The following is a 19,002-nucleotide window of genomic DNA, read 5'->3' as shown; positions in this document are numbered from 1 at the left end:
CCAGTGTAGTGCGAAATGTGCATCATCAAAGCACTCGTCGCTCGTTTTTTGTTTGCAATCACAGGGCAAACCCATTACGCTCCAAATTGCGCAGAATCACATCACATTTTCTGTGTGTCATTCGTTTAGGCTGTGTAGATGAATGAATAAATGAAGATGGACCACGAGCGCATGAGGAAACACTTTTGGCGCTGCTTGGTTGGCGCCATCGGCTCAAGGCGTTGGTTGTTGTCAGACGCAATGCTAAAAAGGAGTAGAGAAACCTTTCCCAAAATGGAGGTAGGAAGCTTTTGGGGGCTACATGATGCCACCAGAAGTGAAGCCGGGGAAGACTTGCGGTTTGCAGGGACACATCCCTGATGATAAGAAAAATCAAAGGACGCGAATGGGCGGACTTTGGCTCCCTTGGACTCCATTGGAGGGACATGGGCACCCTTGGGGGCGTTCCTACCACCCGCCAGTCTACTTCCGGCTTCACGTGGGATTGTCTCGTTTGGTTCGTTTGAACCGGAATGTCGCCTCCTCTTATTCCTACTCCGTGATTCGCACGCTTCGTTCTTATGAAATGGATGTATGCACGGCTGTATCTTTTATAACCGGGGATAGCTTGCGGCCCGTGGCCTAAAATACACGATTCATTTCCTCCTAGGACAATGCATTTCTGTAACTACCATCGGGCGATTGGAGTGCTCGCCAAGAAGTCCTATAGGAAATTGGGCAAACCAAACGAAAACAAACACGAGTAAACTAATGTTTGCACATGGTCTTTATAAAAGGGCTTATTCGTCCAACTTTTAGTACGCCATAGCTGCCGCATCCCCGCGGGGATCGCTTCCAAACCAGAGAAAAACGTCGCGACCCTCGGCATAACTTGCAGGTCCTCGAACTCTTCTCCACCAGCTCCCCCTGGTTATGACGTGAGCAGACCCCATGTTTCGCCTGCGCGCACCTCTCAGAGTGCACCCCAAGCGGTGACCTCTCTCTTCCAGCCCCTGAATGACTTCTGGAGACAGGCCATCTTCAAGATCAATGGCACTGCTGCAAGAATAGCAAAGATCAGTAAAAAATTTATTAGCGCAGCGATATTTCGGTGGCACCCTCCTATGGTTTCACCATCTGACATCACTACAAATATCAACTTTGTCATGACGGCACGAATTATGATATCTACTATCAAGATCGGTGGAAATACGAGAGCTGGAGTGCTTGGCCGTTGACACACGCTGCGCCTCCTGAGGCAACACCTCCGAAGACAATGCCGTAGTGCTGACATTTCTGCGTCACCAGCGAACGCCAGTGCTGGACATCATTGGGAAACGAGTGCTGCGTCAGCGCTCGGCTTCGAGTCAAGTTTGAGCCGAACGTCGATGCAATCTTCGTGTCTAATCTGTGCCGAGTGTTGGCCTTCGCTGATGACGTCATCTTTATCAGAACGACGGCTTGGTTATGTGTGAGGTGTTGGCTTTTAGTCCTCTCAATTCTGATAAAACTGCGGTGTTAACAGTAGAAAGCTGGGAGAGTGTGCGTTCTACTCCGACGTGTTTGACTCTCGTCCAGCACAATCCAAACTTTGACACTGCGCCGCTAGTACGCTGGAACTTCCGGCACTGTTCGAACTTCACTCCAATCCTCAGGCGTACTCTGTTACGCCTGACAGCCGCCGACGCTAGAATTCGATGCGCCAATCAAGCCGCGCCAAATATGTATCGGTACAGCCCCCAGAGAGAAAGAGAGAGAGAGAGAAGTTTTGAAATGAAAGGAAGCCTGAAAATTCATAGTGCTCATCACCTTTGCGTGTTGCTATCACCGAATAATCAATCACGCACAAAGAATAGACCGCTTTTCCTTCTGTCGTGATTAGTTTACTCGTTGATAACATACCCACACAGACCATACCAACAGCTATAGATGACTAAAGGAACCGCAGGACAAATCATCGGTGGCTATTTTTTGTTTTCTAAGGAGATCCATAGGGTAAGCCATAAAAGCTCTATAGCAGACCACACTGGAAGCTATGCACGGGTAAAGAATCCCTAAAAAAAGTCTTAGTCAGCTATAGCACGCTGGCTAACGACATCTTTAGAGCAAACCATAGAAATACTTATGGTATATTTTATAAAGAGATATAGGCGGCTAAAGAAACGAAAGGAATATTTTATGGGCACGCTCGCTGAAGGCCCCTTTAGCACGCTCGCTAAAGGAACCCATACACTGCGCCAAGCAAATGTTTTTAGCGAACAATCGACATACCTATAGACAGCTGTAGATAACCACTTATATGTCCTGAAAAAGCTAAAGGTACCCGTAGGGGAGACCATAAAGAATGCTGAAGAATTACCTCAATGCAGGGGAGACTTACATCATACAGTTAAAAAATAGATATAATAATAACATAATCGCTGGTAAAATCACGTCTTCGTGCTTGTACTCGTAAAACGTGCGCGTGAACATGACCGCCATTCCTTCAAGTTGTGTCATATATCAAACTAAAGGTATCCGGGACAAATGCAAAGCCAATTTCGATGCTATTAATTAATGTTGAATAATTCAGCTTTTTGGTCGTCTCAGAGAGCTCTGTTTTAAGTAACTGGACATTTTTTCAAGGAAGCCGTGATATCGCTCAATAAAAAAATATATACCTCTACAAACCATACTTGTAAACTTTACTTCTCCATGGTTCAACGGGGCACTTTTGAGGTTATAAAAAAAACAGGTTTATTTACAGCTGCCAGGCTCACGTCCTGCCCAGTTCGCCTGCAGAAAGGTTTTAGTGGTGCTCAGTTACAAGATCGCAGTTCAAAGTCTTAAGCTCAATTTTCTCCCCAATTTACTACCATCTTTGCTAAAAAATAATCCGTGTCAATTCTGGAATGAATTGTCCCACTGTGAAAGCCCCTCATGTATTTAATTTAAAACACAAGATGAAACTCTCATCAAGGTATCCTTACGTGCTATAATGTTACAGGAAGTGTTTATTTGGTCTGTTTCTAGCACGCCCATCAGTGCAAACCCAAGCTATCATGATGATGCCTTCCTGTTATTGGATCCTATCATACTGAACATCATCAATAGTATTAAGCTGTCTTCGGCGACTGTACTAGATGAAATTAACTCAAATTTGGTTAAGCTACAAATCAATACTCTTCTATAATCCTTTGACATATTTTTAAGCAATCACTTGAGAGATCATTGGCACCCTCTGACTGGAAAATTGTTAAAGTTATTTCCTTGCACAAATCTGGGAAGAAGCACGTTCCTCTCAAATTTAGACACATCTCACTAACTAGCGTTCCCTGTTAAATGTTAGAGAACATAATCCATACGCAACTCATTAACTTCCTAGAATACAATGCATATTTCTGCAGCTCAACATGGCTTTAGAAAACATTTATCTTGTGAAACGCAACCTTTTTCTATCACCAGCGACTTTCACTCAGAATTTGATCAGACATATCAGGTGGATTGCATATTTCTAGACTTTGCCAAAGCATTTGCCAAGGTATCGCACCAACTTTCATTGCTTAAGTTAAATAAACTTAATATCAACTTTAACATGTTTAACTGGCTAGTATCAACTTTAAAGAATCGGTCAAAATTTGTAACTCTTTCTCTGCACCTGTCTCTTCCGGAGTACCTCAGGGGTCTGTTCTGGGACCTCTACTCTTTATAATATGTATTAATGACTTGCATGTGGTGTTTTTTTCTTTAATCAAAGTCTTTGCTGACGACTGTGCTATTTATCAAATATTATCTAATGACTCTGACTCTCAGAAACTGCAACATTACCTAGATTTTATATTACACCGGTGGGAACTTTGATCAATAAAGCTCAATTTTAACAAATGTAGAATGATAGGCATAGCATGTAAAGCAAACTTGAATTGTGCTTATAGTATTAATAAGACACCCCTAGAACTTGTAAACTCATAGGAGTATCTGGGCGTGATTATAAGTACTGACCTTTCTTGGAAACCTCATATCAACTATGTGACTAAGAACGCCAATCGATTGCTTGGTTTTCTAAACGTAACTTTTATTTCGCCCCATAATCATTAAACTTATTCTTTTATAAAACGCTAGTTCATTCCAAATCTCAGATTGAAGCTGCATCAGCTTCAATCTGGGATTTTTCTACCATTTACCTCATTGATTCACTTGAAGGTATTCAACACAGATCTGCACGCTTCGTAATAGCCAATTATAACTGCGCTGCAAACGCAACATCAATGAAAGATAGTTTGTCACTCCCAAGCCTCGCACATCGCCACACAGTATCCCAGTATATCATCTTTATCTCTTTCATAAAATATATCTCCATATTGCTCAGCTTAAATCACAACTAATTATCCCCTTCTACTTTGTTTCAGCACGCCTTGATCATCCTCACAATGTCGGTGTCCCAGTTTTTCCACTCAAACGTCAATTTAACTTTAATTCCCAGAACTTCCAATAGCTGGAACCGCTTACCCGCATCGCTCACATTAAATAATGACCACGCACTTTTTGTACTTCCATTGCCAATTTCATATTCCCCGTTCTTTAAGTAATGCATATGTTGCTTAATTTGTATTATTATTACTATTGTTCCCAATTCCCCCTGTAATGCCTTGTGCCCTAAGGGTAAATAAATAAAAAAAAAATCTCTCTATACGCCGCTGGAGGAGGTCACTTCGTTCAGAACTCCACGGCTAGTGCTACACGCGTTGAACTCCGATGAGGACAGCAGTTATTAGCGTCAATATTGCTGGAGTTTTCTTTATAAATGCACTACAACTGTCTAAGAGGTAGACACTGCCTCAGGAGAATAAGGATTGTAATTTTCACGTTGTCTTCTCTGTCCGCCGTTTTGCAGAGACCAACAGTTTACGACAGAGCGAGCACTCCCAAAAAAGGTCTATGCACCATTCCAAATTAAAAAAAAAAGAAAAGCCCTGCGTGAAATTTTTTTAACCGAGCATATGCATGTTCGTCACTTCGCAAAGCGAGCAAAACACGTGCCATATATATGCACGGAGACTATAAATGGCATCAGTCAAAAATTGGTATAAAATACGGTTAGAGTGTCGACACTTCAATCCTAAATTGTCTTGGGGTCGCTTTTAATACGCACCAACTCACGTGCACGTTAAATGTTTTATCAACATTATGTCGCTGCCTATAGTTCGGTTCACCTTAAGTCCAGAGGCCGCCGACGCTACGAGCTGATGGGATGAATCAGGCAGAGTCAAATAGGCACCATCATGGTGTTCGTTCTCTTTCGACGTGTTCAATTAATTGCTATACCAATAATAAGCCCAGAAGGTCTAATTATTTGCGTTTCTAACGCTGCTTGATTGTAACCTTTAGCACGTAGCATCGACTGCGTCTGGACTTGCATTGAAAAAAGTGTAGTGCCAAATGGGCGCAAATGGCGATGGTTTTGGTTAAGAAATTCGGGCTCCTGAGCTTTGGGTACACTGTCAGAAAGCACAGGTGATATTGTCTTGCTTTGTCACGGAATTTTTAAACATTCTTAGAGAAAAAAAAGCACTTCTTGCATTTTAAAATGAAGCTTCGGATAACTGGGAGCGATGGTTTTTCATCTAGCCAAATGGCTGAATCCAGAATCTAAAGTTCTTTGTCTAGACGTTACAAAAACAAAAACAAAAAAAAAAGACTAAGATATCCAATACAATAGAATGGATGAAATATCGTTCACCTGAAGCATATTTAGTGGCTCTCGTGCACATATTGTAAGCAACCCCTGCAGAAAACCTTTAAGCAAATTGTGCCTTCAAATATGGGCCCCATTCTAAATCTGTCGTGATATTTGTGTTTGAAAATGCCTACATAAATAAAATTAATAAAAAATGCAGGCACAAAAATAAAAATTCTTTTAAAACAATTAAATAATGTAAATTTTCAAATAAAAACTAAGCTTCCTTGTGTCTTCTATGTTCTTTTATAATTTTGGCTATTATTTGAGGTGGGCACAATCAACTGCATTTTATGCAGCAACATATAGGGATTCCCAAAATTGCAGGAAGATCCATTGGTGGAAATTTAGGGAATGTGTTAGCTTGACCTTTGTAAATGCCAAACCCGTCCCTCTTTGGGAAACGCTAAAAGTGACCCCATCAATTTTCTTTTGGATTTTACTTTTGATTTTTCTTGCTTCCTCTATTTTTTGCTGCCTCGTTTTGGTCTCGTTACAAGCTCAGTGTTAGAGTTTTTCAAAGGGGGGCGTCTGTGGCGTTTCCATAGTATTTCGCTAACGGATTTTATAAACATTCAGCAGTGAATCTTCCTGTAATTTTTTCACCCCTTTTATCTACTCTGCCTGTCCGAGTACGCCGATGCACTTGGATACGATCATCTATATGACTCGTGAAAATAACCACATCAGTACCACTTGTGGAAGAAACCGCGTCTATATCACTCGTGGAAGGAACCGCATTTATCGTTTTAAGTACACACACACATGACAGCCAACGTACCACTACTACAGAAACCCAGAGCGAAGAACAACCGGAGACGGCAGAGGGGGCAATTAAGCACGCCCGCATTCCACTGCGCCGCGGCATGCGCAGCGCCTTTTCCTCTCCGGTTCCGCGCCAACTGTGCGACGCTACTTTGACGACAAAACAAGCTCGTTTTGACACAAACTTGATGGTGTCTGTCAGTTTGTCAGCGCCGGGGAGAGAGGGAGAGGTTGACGCGTGCTGACGTCAGCGCTTCAGACCTATGGGAGCGTCGCACGTGTCATCCTCTCCCACTTCCCTTCTCCCTCTCTCCTTGGCTTTGAGAAACGAAAGACACGGCCGGGTTTTTGTCGAAACGAGCGTTCTAATGCTAAAGCATTAAAAATAACCAATTGTGCTCACTCTGGGTGCACAGAGGGTCCATCTCCAATCATGAATCTTGGTCTTTCGACCGCCTCCTGCGGATTCAATCCGAGCTCCATCATGCCAAGAAGAACCTGAGATCAATAATTATGAGCCCTTAAAAAAATCGGTAAAATGCGCAAGCACATTGCAAATGCATAATTTTCCAACATCATTGAGCCTCTGCCATTCAACATATCCGGTCGCGGAATATATTAATTAAGAAAGCAAACACAAGCGAGCGCGTGGCTCCAAAGACCTCCCGTGCAATCTGAGTGAAGACAGCTGAGTCGCCAAGGCTATTCTGCCAACGGGTTTTATTTCAGCGTTTCTTCGATTTTTGTCGTTACTATCCACTTGGTAGGCAAACGACTGCTGAGTAAACACCGATAGTAGTAGTTCTCGGTGAAATAAAATAAAAACCGCTTCGCTTCATTTATCCCGCGAACTTGTTATCAAACTTTTAAAAACTGGCCGCTCAATCTGCCGACCCGGCGGTTTCAGCCACGCATAAATTTGATATTTTGTCACCGAAAGCCTCTACATTCAACGCTGAATCAGCATTAAGTCAGTGACAGTTTGGCACGCAGGGAGTGACGACATAAATTTTACAGCCACCAAAGAATCGATAACGGTTGACCTAAATTCTGATAGAATGTTCTGCAGACATTTTAAACAACGCACTCAAGAGGTTTTTTTTATATTGTTCGTGACTGTGCGATTGGAATAAAACTCCAGCGTGAGCGTTCGCGCGCAGTCAAAACACTCCAGTGTTTTGGTTTGACGAGGGCGCTCGCGGTTCACGAGGCGCCGAAGCGTTATCGAAGGGAGGAGTTCGCGCTGGAAGCTTGACAACTGAAGCTCCTCCTTGCTTTGGAAAGTGCCTCCTGTTAGAAGCTGTCCCTGCACAATGTCGGACACAAGAGACAAGGCCTATTTTGAAGAACTAGAAACTCAATAACTGCCGGATCATTTCTAGCTTGTGTTTTTTTAGAACATCCTCCTTCGTGGTTTTGCTTGCTCTTCAATTTTGCAGTGTTTCGTACCGTTTTACATGGGCACGTGACTTTAGAAAGTGGTCTATAAAAAACAAGGTGTCCGGCTTTTTTCTTCTAACTAGGGGATTGGTGCAGCGCGGCCTGCCGCTCGTCCGCGTCAGCGAGATTGCTTCTCGCGTTCGCTCACAACGCGCACGATGTTATAGCCACTTACAAAGTGAGAACGGCGGAGACTGGGTTTCAGTTGTCCCACCTAATGCACCTTGATAAAGGCGTCTTTTACAGGTACCGCGAATTATTGTTGGGAAAACGCGCGAGGCACGTGCCACGAACGGGTGCTCCGCCGCCATTCGCCTCCAAGGGCCGCTCATTTCAGTGCTGCGCAGCCATTTGCTTCCTAGGGCCAGGGGGATCGGTGGCCGAGTGGGCTAAAGCGCACACCCAGCTCGACGCGCGTGGAGCGAAAGCTCGCGCTGCAGAACCCAGGGATCCTGGGTTCGAGCCCCACCCCTGCCCGTTTCGATCTGGTTGAGCATCGTACCGGCGTGCGGTCGTGTATCACTACTGCGTGGTGCACGTTAAAGACCCCAGGCTAGCGGTTGTACTGCACTGGCTAAATTGCTCATCTACAGCGTGTGACTCGTCGCAACTTTAATGGCTGACCAACTACACGCTGTATAAATATCCCCACAACCCCCCCCCCCCCCCCCCCAATTATTATTATTCCTAGGGCCGCTCCAGACACAAGCCACGTGTGCTCGCGCATTTGACGCTACTTGCAAGACAAACGGAAACATATCGAAGGGCTTTAATCCCACCTCCATCGCAAATTTCCTACCTTGGACGACACTTGGGGGTCTCGTACACCTCGAGCGAGCGCGTGAAGCCGAAGCGAGTCGAAAGCAGGACGTAAGATAGACAGGTGGGGAAACGAGAGCCAAATGAGCGACCGGATTGTGTACCCCTCGGTTTTCTTTTAGAGCGCAGCTCTTAGGGGCCCGTTCCCGGCTTGAGCGGCGTCGCCGTCGGCGTCGGCGTCGGCGTCGGCGTAACCGCAACCCTCGTAACCCTCGTGAGGGTTACGAGGGTTACGAGGGTTAATCTCATGAGGGTTACCCTCACGAGGATCACGAGGGCCACGAGGGTTACTTACCCTCGTAACCCTCGCGAGGGTTACGAGGGTTAGTTACCCTCAAAAGGGTTACCTTCACGAGGGTTACCCTCACGAGGGTTACTTACCCTTGTAACCCTCACGAGGGTTACGAGGGTTAGTAACCCTCGTGAGGGTAACCCTCGTGAAGGTAACCCTTTTGAGGGTTACGAGGGTTAGTAACCCTCGTGAGGGTAACCTTCACGAGGGTTACCCTCACGAGGGTCACGAGGGTTATGAGAGTTACCCTCACGAGGGTTACTCACCCTCGTAACCCTCACGAGGGTTACGAGGGTTAGTTACCCTCACGAGGGTCACGAGGGTTATGAGAGTTACCCTTACGAGGGTCACGAGAGTTACCCTCACGAGGGTCACGAGAGTTGCCCTCACAAGGGTTACTAGGGTTACCCTCACGAGGGTCACGATGGTTACCCAGGTCGTGACCCCCCCTGGGGTCACGTGACCTGGGGATACCCCCCGAGGTCACGTGACCCCCCGTTGACGTCATAGGCACTGATGACGTCGTCAGTGACGTCACTGATGACGTCACCGGCATCCGCATCGTCATCGTCATCATCACTGATGACGTCATTAGTGACGTCACTGATGACGTCACCGGCATCCGCATCGTCATCATCATCACTGATGGCGTCATCAGTGACGCTACTGATGACGTCATCGGTATCGTCACGTGGCCCCAGGTCACGTGACCCCCCGACGTCACGTGACGCCCCAAGGTCACGTGACTCCTACAAGGTCACGTGACCCACAAGGTCACGTGACCCCCAAGGTCACGTGACCCCCCGCCCCCCGAGGTCACTTGACCCACCCCCCAGTACCCTTCCCTCCTCCTCCTCAAGAGCTGCGCTCTAATTCGGCGTTACAGGGAGTTGTAAACGGCTTTCATTTTTTTTCTGTGGCGCCATCTATGTGGAGCATCGGGAACTCTCACTCCGGGTGGGCGACCTTTGGCGACCGGCTAAACTGACAGAGATGGTTTTTCGTTGATTTTCAATGGAGGACTGTCGTGCTCTCGGCTATTTTGCGCACTCTCCCATAGAGTTCCACGCAAATCCGATTCCGACTTTTTTTCCTCTCGCCGCAGCGCCATCTGTTGCAAATCGGGGGTACCCGCAAGCAGACGAGTACACAATCCGGTCACGGCGCTGCGGTAGGCTTCTATGGGCCGTTTCCCCACCTGTCTATCTTACACCTTGGTGGAAAGGCAAGGAGCGCGTGTTGGAGGCGCGGGAATCGGAGACACCCACCATTCTCATCTTCTTAGTGACTATAGGGGGTATTCGATAGACGCCATATTTGAGGGGTACCGCTTAAAGCGCATGCTCAGAACGAGCTCACATTAATAGGCTGCTGAGACCGGCAGTTCTCGCTCTCAGAAATAGGGGGTGTAGGGGTACACCTCTTGTCCGATATGAAACACTCCAAAACTATATTTCGACATTCAGTGCCCTGACGTCGAGCTGGCAATACCCACTTTTACGAGCGGCTTGATAGCTGTTGGATATAACGTACTAAATAGCGAATTTGCGTAATAAAGACTACAACAATAAAACCACCGACACAGGTTTTTCAGCGTGGCCAAAAAACCTTGATTGTCTTACCGTAGCCTTTAATCCGTACATTAACTATTTTAATAAGTTGTATCGCTCGACTATCAAGCCGCTCGTGAAGGTTGGTATCGTTGGTTTGATGTCAGTGGACTGAACGTCGAATTGTTTTTTTGGGATGCTACATATAGGACAAGGGGTGTACACCCCTGCACCATCTATATCTGAGAATGTTGATGGTATGGAATGCTTGCTGCAAGAGGACTGCGGAAGCTCGCCGTTAGCACGCGCTCAGCAGCCGCACACAAACTATGGCCACCAGTGAATACTCACTATGGCAGATAGCGGCGCCAAGACGCCTATGCCCAACGTCCTTAGATCTATCTACCCTCTTTTGGGCGTCCAAGATGTCACTTTTTTCTCCCTCGGAGACTAGTGTGTCACTGCAATTCATACAAAAGCGGCTACAGCCGTACACGCAGCTGAAGTCCCTCTGCGAAGCGCATATTGGCTCACTGGAACCGTAGCCCTTGCCGTTTGCCAACCTGCGGTGAGACGGAGTATAATATATTGCCTGCAGATACCACAATTTTCGGTTGTCTATGAATGTCGATAGCATTCATCTAGGACCTCCTTGAGGTCAAAGTCGCTCTAGAGGACGACGTCAAAGCCGATGTCTATGAAAACCTCTAGGACGACCTCTAGGACGAGCTCAAGGGCAACGTTTCAGATGACATCGAGAACGACGTCTTGGGCGACGTCTAGGACGACGTCGAGGACGACGTCGAGGACGACGTCGAGGTCGGAAGTTACTTCTGAGAGGGTGGAATAAGGAGTGTGAGAATCTGAGCTGGAATGGTTTACTGCGCATACCTCCTGCGCATTAGGAAGCCAGAATGTCCAAGAAATCCGGGGAGTGGGTAGCTAAAAAATGCTATCTCATTAAAAGCAGCGGCTATATTGAGAAATGAAAGTGAACATATTACAGTTAGAGCCAATATACGCATTATAACCACCACGACCGGTTTCATAGGGGCGACCAGGTCACCCGAGGCATCGCGAGCGCGCCGCATTTGCTTTTCTTATTTAGTACTTTTTCTAGTTCGCTGAACCGCCGCCGCGTTCACTGGCGCCGTAGCTCACCACACTAGCAGGTGCTTTCGCGTGTGTATCTATGTGTGTCCGCTCCCCGACCGGCGACGTTTTGACGATAATCTGCTGTATTTTAAGGACTTTTCTCGTCGTTATTGCGATCGTACGTTCAGTAAAGAGCCACAAGCTGATCCATATCGGATTCTTCTTTGGTCAAAAGATAACAAACTTCCCCTAAACTTAAACCAAATGCACTACCATGCACATCACTGCCTCGCGCCACCTTCGACCCCTCAAGCACTTTTCCTGAACCGACTGGAGATCCCAAGGACAACGCATAGCCGCCTCCTAGGTGTCATCATCGACCAGCATTTTGATGTTCATCGCTACGTCCAAAACGTCGTGTCCGGCGAAAGGTGACTCCTTGGCTTCGTCGTTCGGTCCACAAGAAGAGCCAGTCGCGGTGTGCCCAGATTGCTGCTCACAGCACAGGTGTTGCCCATCCTGTAGTTTTGCTGCTTGGTGTGGGATTCGGCAACCAGGCAACTTGCTGCCTCCCTTGTGTCGGTGCAACGTCGCGCTTCCTACTTTATTATGGCGCCAACTTGGCCCCCGAACACCATTTTATTAAACACTGCACCTCCTCCGTTCCGTCGGCAGGGACCCGCTTCAACATCGTCCTTAAGTAGCGACCACGCGGCTACTACCGGACTCCTCGCTTCCTGTTGCCTCCTCCCTGCAGCGTACTCGCACTGGTGGACTGCAGCAACTTTTAGCCCGTACGCTCTTTCACTAGAACTCCTTCGCAACCCGTGCAGTGCAACGTCGGAGGCCCCCCTCCCGCCAGGAACCAGTTCACCACCAATCGAGTGTCTCACTTCGAACATTTACCAAGAGCGTCACGGCCCACCTGCGGGGCGTCTAACTCGATATTTTATTCCGATCACGGGATCGGGCTCCAGCAGGCGGACTGGATGCACTATCCTGTACACTCCTACAATCTATAGATGCTTAACCCACAATACTAACTATTCTGCTCGAGAGAAATATGTTATAGTGACGCAGTTTAACCTATTCTATATACACTATGGGCTAGCATTAGCGCCTGCCTATTAAATGCGACAAAAATCATCCGAAACCAACGTTATTTCAACACGCTCCCATTGCTTTCCATAGCGGCCGCTGCGCTTTTGGTGGTGAGCTAGGGCGGCGCCCAGCAGAGCACTCGGTCCCTCCAAGCCGTTCGCGTGATATTTCTTGGCCCGCGCACTCCCATAGGGAGTGCGCGGGCCAAGTGCACACACGGAGTGAGCAGGTCGCCCCTATAAAGCCGGTCGTGATAACCACATTGCCCTTGTAACGGGAGCGTGCTCCACCATTGAACCAAGCTCGTGCCTGCAAGCTCGTTTCCGGGCAGATTGGACAGGCGCCATAATAAAAGGATAGCACTAGTTGACCTCCCGCTGTGCCAATGTTGCGCTGTGCGAACCTTCTTCTCGCCCTGATACATGGTGGCAGCGGTAGGATACAACGACCACGCATCCTTCGCTGACTTCCCGACCAAGCCATGGAAGGACTTCGCCCTCCGGAGGGACTCTTGCTGACAGTTAACCTCCCCCAAAATTGGCGTAAGTTCCAGCAGCGATTGGAATTGTACCTCGAAACCACAGAGTCGGTAAAACCGCACTCCGAGAAGCAGAATACCGCAATTCTTTTACACGTCGCTAGTCCAGAGGTATTGGAAGTTTTTAATACTTTCCTAATGTTCCACCGAAGAGCGCAAAAGCTATATGCTACGTTAGTGCAGAAATTCGAAAGCTACTGCACGCCGCGCTGCAACGAGACGTACGATAAATATATATTTCGCTCGTGCAAGCAGAACGAAGACGAAGCGTTCGAATGCTTCTTCAGAGACCTACAGCTCAAAGTACAGGAGCGCAACTCTGGGATTTTGACCGAATCAATGAGTCGAGACTAAATTGTTTACGGGACAGCTCACGTGAAGTTGAGAGAAAAACTGCTACACGAAGACCCATTGTCGCTCGAGAAAGCAATACAACTTTGAAAGGCGTCAGAAATAGCAGTGAAGCAGAGGAAAACCTGCGACAGTCAGGGACAGACCATGGAAGTTGTGTCAAAGCAACGGCTGTATCGCCAAGCAGGAAAATGTGGACGGTGTAACACGAAGCACGACCCGAAGAAGTGTCCTGCATACGGCGAAGCGTGCTACAAATGCTAAGAAAAAATCACTTCGCGCCATGCTGCAATACACAATTTTCTGTTGATTGTGTGTACGACGTACCCGAAGACCATGGCTTAGAGGTCTTGGAAGTGCAGAACTGCGGCAACAAGAGCGAATGCCGGGTACAAGCGCAAGTGGCTGAGAAGCCTATTGGCCTAAAGGTAGATACCAGAATACAAGTTAATCTGCTAGCGAGGAAGCTGCTCCGCCAGATCAACGAGGCAGTTCCAGTGACCAGAATAACCTCTGGATTACGGGACTACAACGGCAATATGATCAGCCACTACAGAACTGCCGTCGTCACTGTAAAGTTACGAGGCAAGGAGACACGAGTGCAGTTCTTCGTCGTGCAAGACCGCCATTGACCGCTCCGGGGCCTGCCTGCATGTGAATACTTCGGTCTCGTGAACCGCGTTGACGATGTGTCGGCCAGTGTGCCAAAGGTTATATAATTGAGACCTTCTAGAACTCTTCCACGGACTTGGGTGTATCAGCAAAAAGTACAAGATGGTACACAAGCCCAGATCCGAGCCAGTTATTCAAGCAGCACGCAGGGTGCCCCACCTTCTGAGAGAGCCGCTGAAGAACGAGCTCGAGCGCATTGAAAGTGCTGAAATCACCACGAAGGTGGACGAGCCATCAGACTGGATAAGCCCACTTCTTATTGTATGCAAAAAAAGATGGAATATTGCGAGTATGCATGGACCCTAGGAACGTCAGTGAGGGCCTGAAAAGGGAACATTTCCAAATGCCTAGAAGAGAAAACATCGAGGCAGAGTTGGCAAACGTGATCGTCTTTTCGAGACTTGATGCCATTTCGGGCTTCAATTAAATACCGCTGGAAGACGCAACATCGCGAATCTGCACATTCAGTACGCCTTTCGGTCGCTATCGCTTTTGGCGATTACCGTTCGGCATAGCATCAGCGCCGGAAGTTCTTCAGAAAGCTATGGTTCAGATATTTGACGGTCTTCTAGGCGTACGTGTGTACATAGATGACGTGTTCATTTGGTTAACCAGCAAAGCGGAACATAACGAGCGGCTGCATAATGCTCCCGAAGCTGCGCGCAAGAGTGGCAATACCCTGAATGCCGAGAAGTGGCAGTTTGGAGTGAGCGAAATCACTTATTTGGGAGATTGAATAAGCAAGACAGGGTTTAGGCCCGACCCCTGTTTAGTACAGAGTGTTGTGCAGATGTCAGCTTCGACCACTCAAAAAGAGGTCCAGCGAATACTCGGAATTGTCACATATTTAAGCAAGTACATTCCTTGCTGCACGGAGTAGATGAAGCTGCTTCGAAGTATTACGAGGGACGACACGCCGTTCGTCTGGGAGCCACACCACGCACAAGAATGGCACGACCTCAAGGTGGTGCTAACAAAGGCGCACTGCTGGCGGTCTTCGACCCTGCACGAGATACCAAGGCGTCTACAGACGCATGAAGGTATGGCCTTGGCGCAGCGCTGTTTCAATTACATGGTGCAAACTGGCGTGCAGAAGCTTACGGCTCTAGAGTGCTCACCGATTGTAAGACAAGATACTTCTAAATAGAAAAGAAAACACTTGGAACTGCTTACGGCTGTGAGAAGTTCAACGATTTCATCTAGGGCAGGACAATAACGCTAGAAACGGACCACCATACACTAATCGCCATCTCTCAGACATCTCTTGGCGACATGCCGCCCGTCTTTAGCGTTTTTTTATCCGACTAATGAATTATGACTATTGCTTCCCAGTTCGTCCCTAAAAAGCAGCACATCCTGGCGGATGCGCTCTCACGGACACCGCTACCAGGCAGCCCAAAGGGGGCACCTCACAATGACGTGGAGGTTTACGCAATCTCCGTCCTCTCCAGCTTAGTGAGTGAGGCAACGTCCACGAGGCTCAGACAGGAAACCGCGAACGATACTCTGTTGGGCACTGTGGTCAAGCCTTCTCAAAACAACTGGCCAGTGGATGGAGACTTCATGGCATATTTTCCTGAGTTGTCGGTAACTGACGGCATGCTCTTCAAAGGTGCTCAGGTAGTGATAGCTAAGAGTTTCCGCCTAGAGATGCTAAAGAGGCTTCATGAAGGTCACTTAGGCAGCAACAAGCGTAAAGCCAAAGCGCGATTTTTGATATTTTTGGCCGGGCATGACATCCGAGATTAAGGGCATGATTAAAAAGTGTGCCACATGCAAGCAGTTCGCGTATCAGCAGCCAGCTGAGCCCTTACTAAGGCAGACAGGGTCTCAACCATGGTCCCGAGTTGGCGCAGATTGGTGCGAGTATGCTGGGAAAACGTACCTCATAGCGTTTAGCGCGTACTCCAATTATTCCGAAGTGGTGCCTTTAGACAACACCACCCCAGCTGGGGTAGTCCACCAGCTCGCGGAAATTGTTACGAGACATGGGATTCCACTAGAGTTATGCAGCGACAATGACCCCCAGTTCTCCTAAAAAAGTTCTGGAATTTAGCTACGAGGCACAATTTTCGGCATGCCACATCCAGTCCGTATTTTCCACAATCAAATGGTGTCGCGGAGGAGGGCGTTCAGCTAATCAAGAGAATTATAAGAAAATCGTCTCACTCAAACGAAGATTTTTACCTAGGTCTCCACAACTATAGATCACCCCCCTTGAAGGATGGAAGATAACCCAATGAGCTGCTAATGGGACGACGCATCAGGTGGCTGGTCCCTGACTTCCCAGTGGAGCCCGCAGACGACGTGAAGATGTGTCCGCAGCTCCAATCAACGAGGCACTTACCACCACTCCAGTCAGGTGACGTTGTCCGCACAAGGGAGAAAAAGGGGTGGCCAACCAAGGCTAAAGTTAAAATTAAGATGGCACCATGGTCCTACAGGGTCATAACAGAGGGCGGAAGAGAGATGCATCGCAACAGGCAACATCTCATCGCAACGCCCGAAGTCTTCGTCCCTGACCCTCGGCCCGACGATAACGACGCACCCATGGTGACCTCGCCCCAGCTATCTAGGAATCTCCCGCTCACATCTTGCCCAGAGAGCCCACCCACAACAGCTAGTACAGCCCCAGTTGCTCAGTAGAGTACATTGTTGGGCTAGTTGGTTTTGGAACTTGGAATACATTTTAGCGCTGAAAAACAAGGACAAAAAGACGAGAATTAGACACCACAGTCCGCTGTGGTGTCTCTTTCTCGTCTTTTTGTCCTTGTTTTTGAGCGCTAAAATGTATTCCCAGTCGCCCCACAGGCCACTGGCGTCCCGGCACCAACGCGAGCCTTGACACGGATGTGACGTATCCCTCAGAGGCTTCGCCACGATGCCGATTTCGATAAACTCTCAAAATGTGTCCTGTTTGTTAATTTCTTAAACCTTTCAATGTGTTGATACATGGTGTATGTTACTTCGAACTCATTCGTGTGAGTTTAAAAAAAAACAAAAAAAAAACGAAAAGGTGTAACGGGAGCGTGCTCCACCAGTGAACCAAAATCGTGCCCGGGCAAATTGGACAGGCGCCATAATACAAGGCTAGCCCTAGTTAACCTCCCGCAGTGCGAACCTTCTTCTCGCGCTGATACACCCTAAATATTTCCGTGCCTTGAAGTTCATTACTATTTTTATGTAGCTTTTTATACCGCTGCAGAACAAGCCCATTTTCTAAATCGCTTACTCTCACTTACCCTCACCTTCAAATATCAGGTGAGAGGGATAAGCCCCGAAAACAGTCACAAGTTTGGTGACCTGATGAGTTCGTCGGTTTAACTAAAAAAAGGGATCACACTACTTATACATCGCAAAGCACAGTCTACATACAGATTCGAACGCGAGTCAGCGCGAGATAATAATAATAATAATAATAATAATAATAATAATAATAATAATAATAATAATCTTTATTTGCTCAGGAGAGCCGCGGCACCGCAGAAAGGCAACAGCCCGTACCAGGGAGGCCCGCGGTGCCGCGTCTAGTGAAGGGGACTATATGATGATGTAATATACAAGATGAGAGCGCTTATGATTAGGTATGTGCGTTAGGCCTAATAGCATTCTTCGCGGGCTTCGAATCTGTGCTTCGAATGCCGCGCGGCAATGAGTTCGAGGAAAAACTTGGCACGCGGCATTCGAACTACGGATATTGCGGTGACTCGTGTTTGCCGACTGTTTTCTGTATGATGGTAGGAGGATTGTAACCCCGGCTTAAATGTGCGTAATACATTGATGGTGAGTGCGGTCGTTGACATGTGAGGGTGAGTAAGTTTCGAGTTTTGCTTTCAGTCGTGAGTTACTACAATATAGAATGGTAATACTTGAATCCTTAGCTGGATGTGAGTTCAAGAGTGTTGAACAGTAACAAACGATCATCATCTAAATTGTTAATATATTTATTTATTTATTTATTTATTTCCATACCTTAAGGACCCCTTGCGGGGTATTACATAAGGGGTGAATGAATACTACGCCTTAGAGACGGCGGCACCACCTACCTGAAGGATGGCATGGGGCTGTGCATAGCCTCCCAAGGATCCGATGTTTGCCACCCAGTCGCAGGAATGGGTCTCCGTGATCATCACCGGCATCAGTGTGTGATAGGGCTTCTTAAGTGGGCCAACGCAGTTCGGGTGCCCCTCCACCCCCACGAAGCTCGACGCTCGGCTCTGTTATAGAATTGAGATGGACTTTGAGATACGTTCAGGGAAGATACTAGGAGGAAACATTTGTTGTTGTTGTTTTAATTATTTTTATAAGATAATGAAGCATTCCTTTTTTTATAGTTTGTGTTTCAAGACAAAATGGATTTCATGAACTGTTTTTTTTTTTTGCGCCCACAGATGGGTTTTTTATACAAGGAGCAAGGTGCAATAGCTCATTTGGTTTTAATGTGCTGGTAACTCTTTCCAATTTTCCCATAAGAAGGAAAAATAAAAGACGTAAATCAATTCGCTTTTTTTTTTGTTATTGAAACAAAAACAAAAGTTGTTCGCTTTTTTTTCTTTTGATTGTGTCTGAAAGAGGGGCCAGTGCAAAAGGCTGTAAAGCCGGACGAGGCACTGGTCCCTTACAGTTCATGATACAAAACAGTGTTCCGCCGTCAAACACGAAAACAAAACAAAATGGTGCACAA

General features: G+C 47.2%; 1 protein-coding gene across 2 annotated transcripts in view; it reads right to left on the bottom strand.

Annotated features, from left to right (window-relative positions):
• Window positions 1-793: 793 nt before the first annotated feature.
• Window positions 794-19,002, bottom strand: part of LOC8043166 (glutathione hydrolase-like YwrD proenzyme) — a 57,727-nt gene continuing 39,518 nt past the window's right edge. For both annotated transcript variants that reach the window (XM_040211629.2, XM_040211631.2), the window contains exons 6-8: window positions 18,365-18,535; window positions 6,864-6,958; window positions 794-1,038 (exon numbers count right to left, since the gene is read on the bottom strand). In XM_040211629.2, coding sequence (XP_040067563.2) covers window positions 795-1,038; window positions 6,864-6,958; window positions 18,365-18,535 — 510 coding nt within the window. In that variant the 3' untranslated portion in view covers window position 794. The remainder of the gene's footprint in view (window positions 1,039-6,863; window positions 6,959-18,364; window positions 18,536-19,002) is intronic.

This window comes from Ixodes scapularis, unplaced genomic scaffold (genome assembly GCF_016920785.2).
Source record: "Ixodes scapularis isolate PalLabHiFi unplaced genomic scaffold, ASM1692078v2 PGA_scaffold3__209_contigs__length_174095766, whole genome shotgun sequence".
In the NCBI taxonomy this organism is placed as follows: domain Eukaryota; kingdom Metazoa; phylum Arthropoda; class Arachnida; order Ixodida; family Ixodidae; genus Ixodes; species Ixodes scapularis.
The sequence above is the reverse complement of the archived record's forward strand: the minus strand, read 5'-3'. Positions and strand labels throughout refer to the sequence as shown.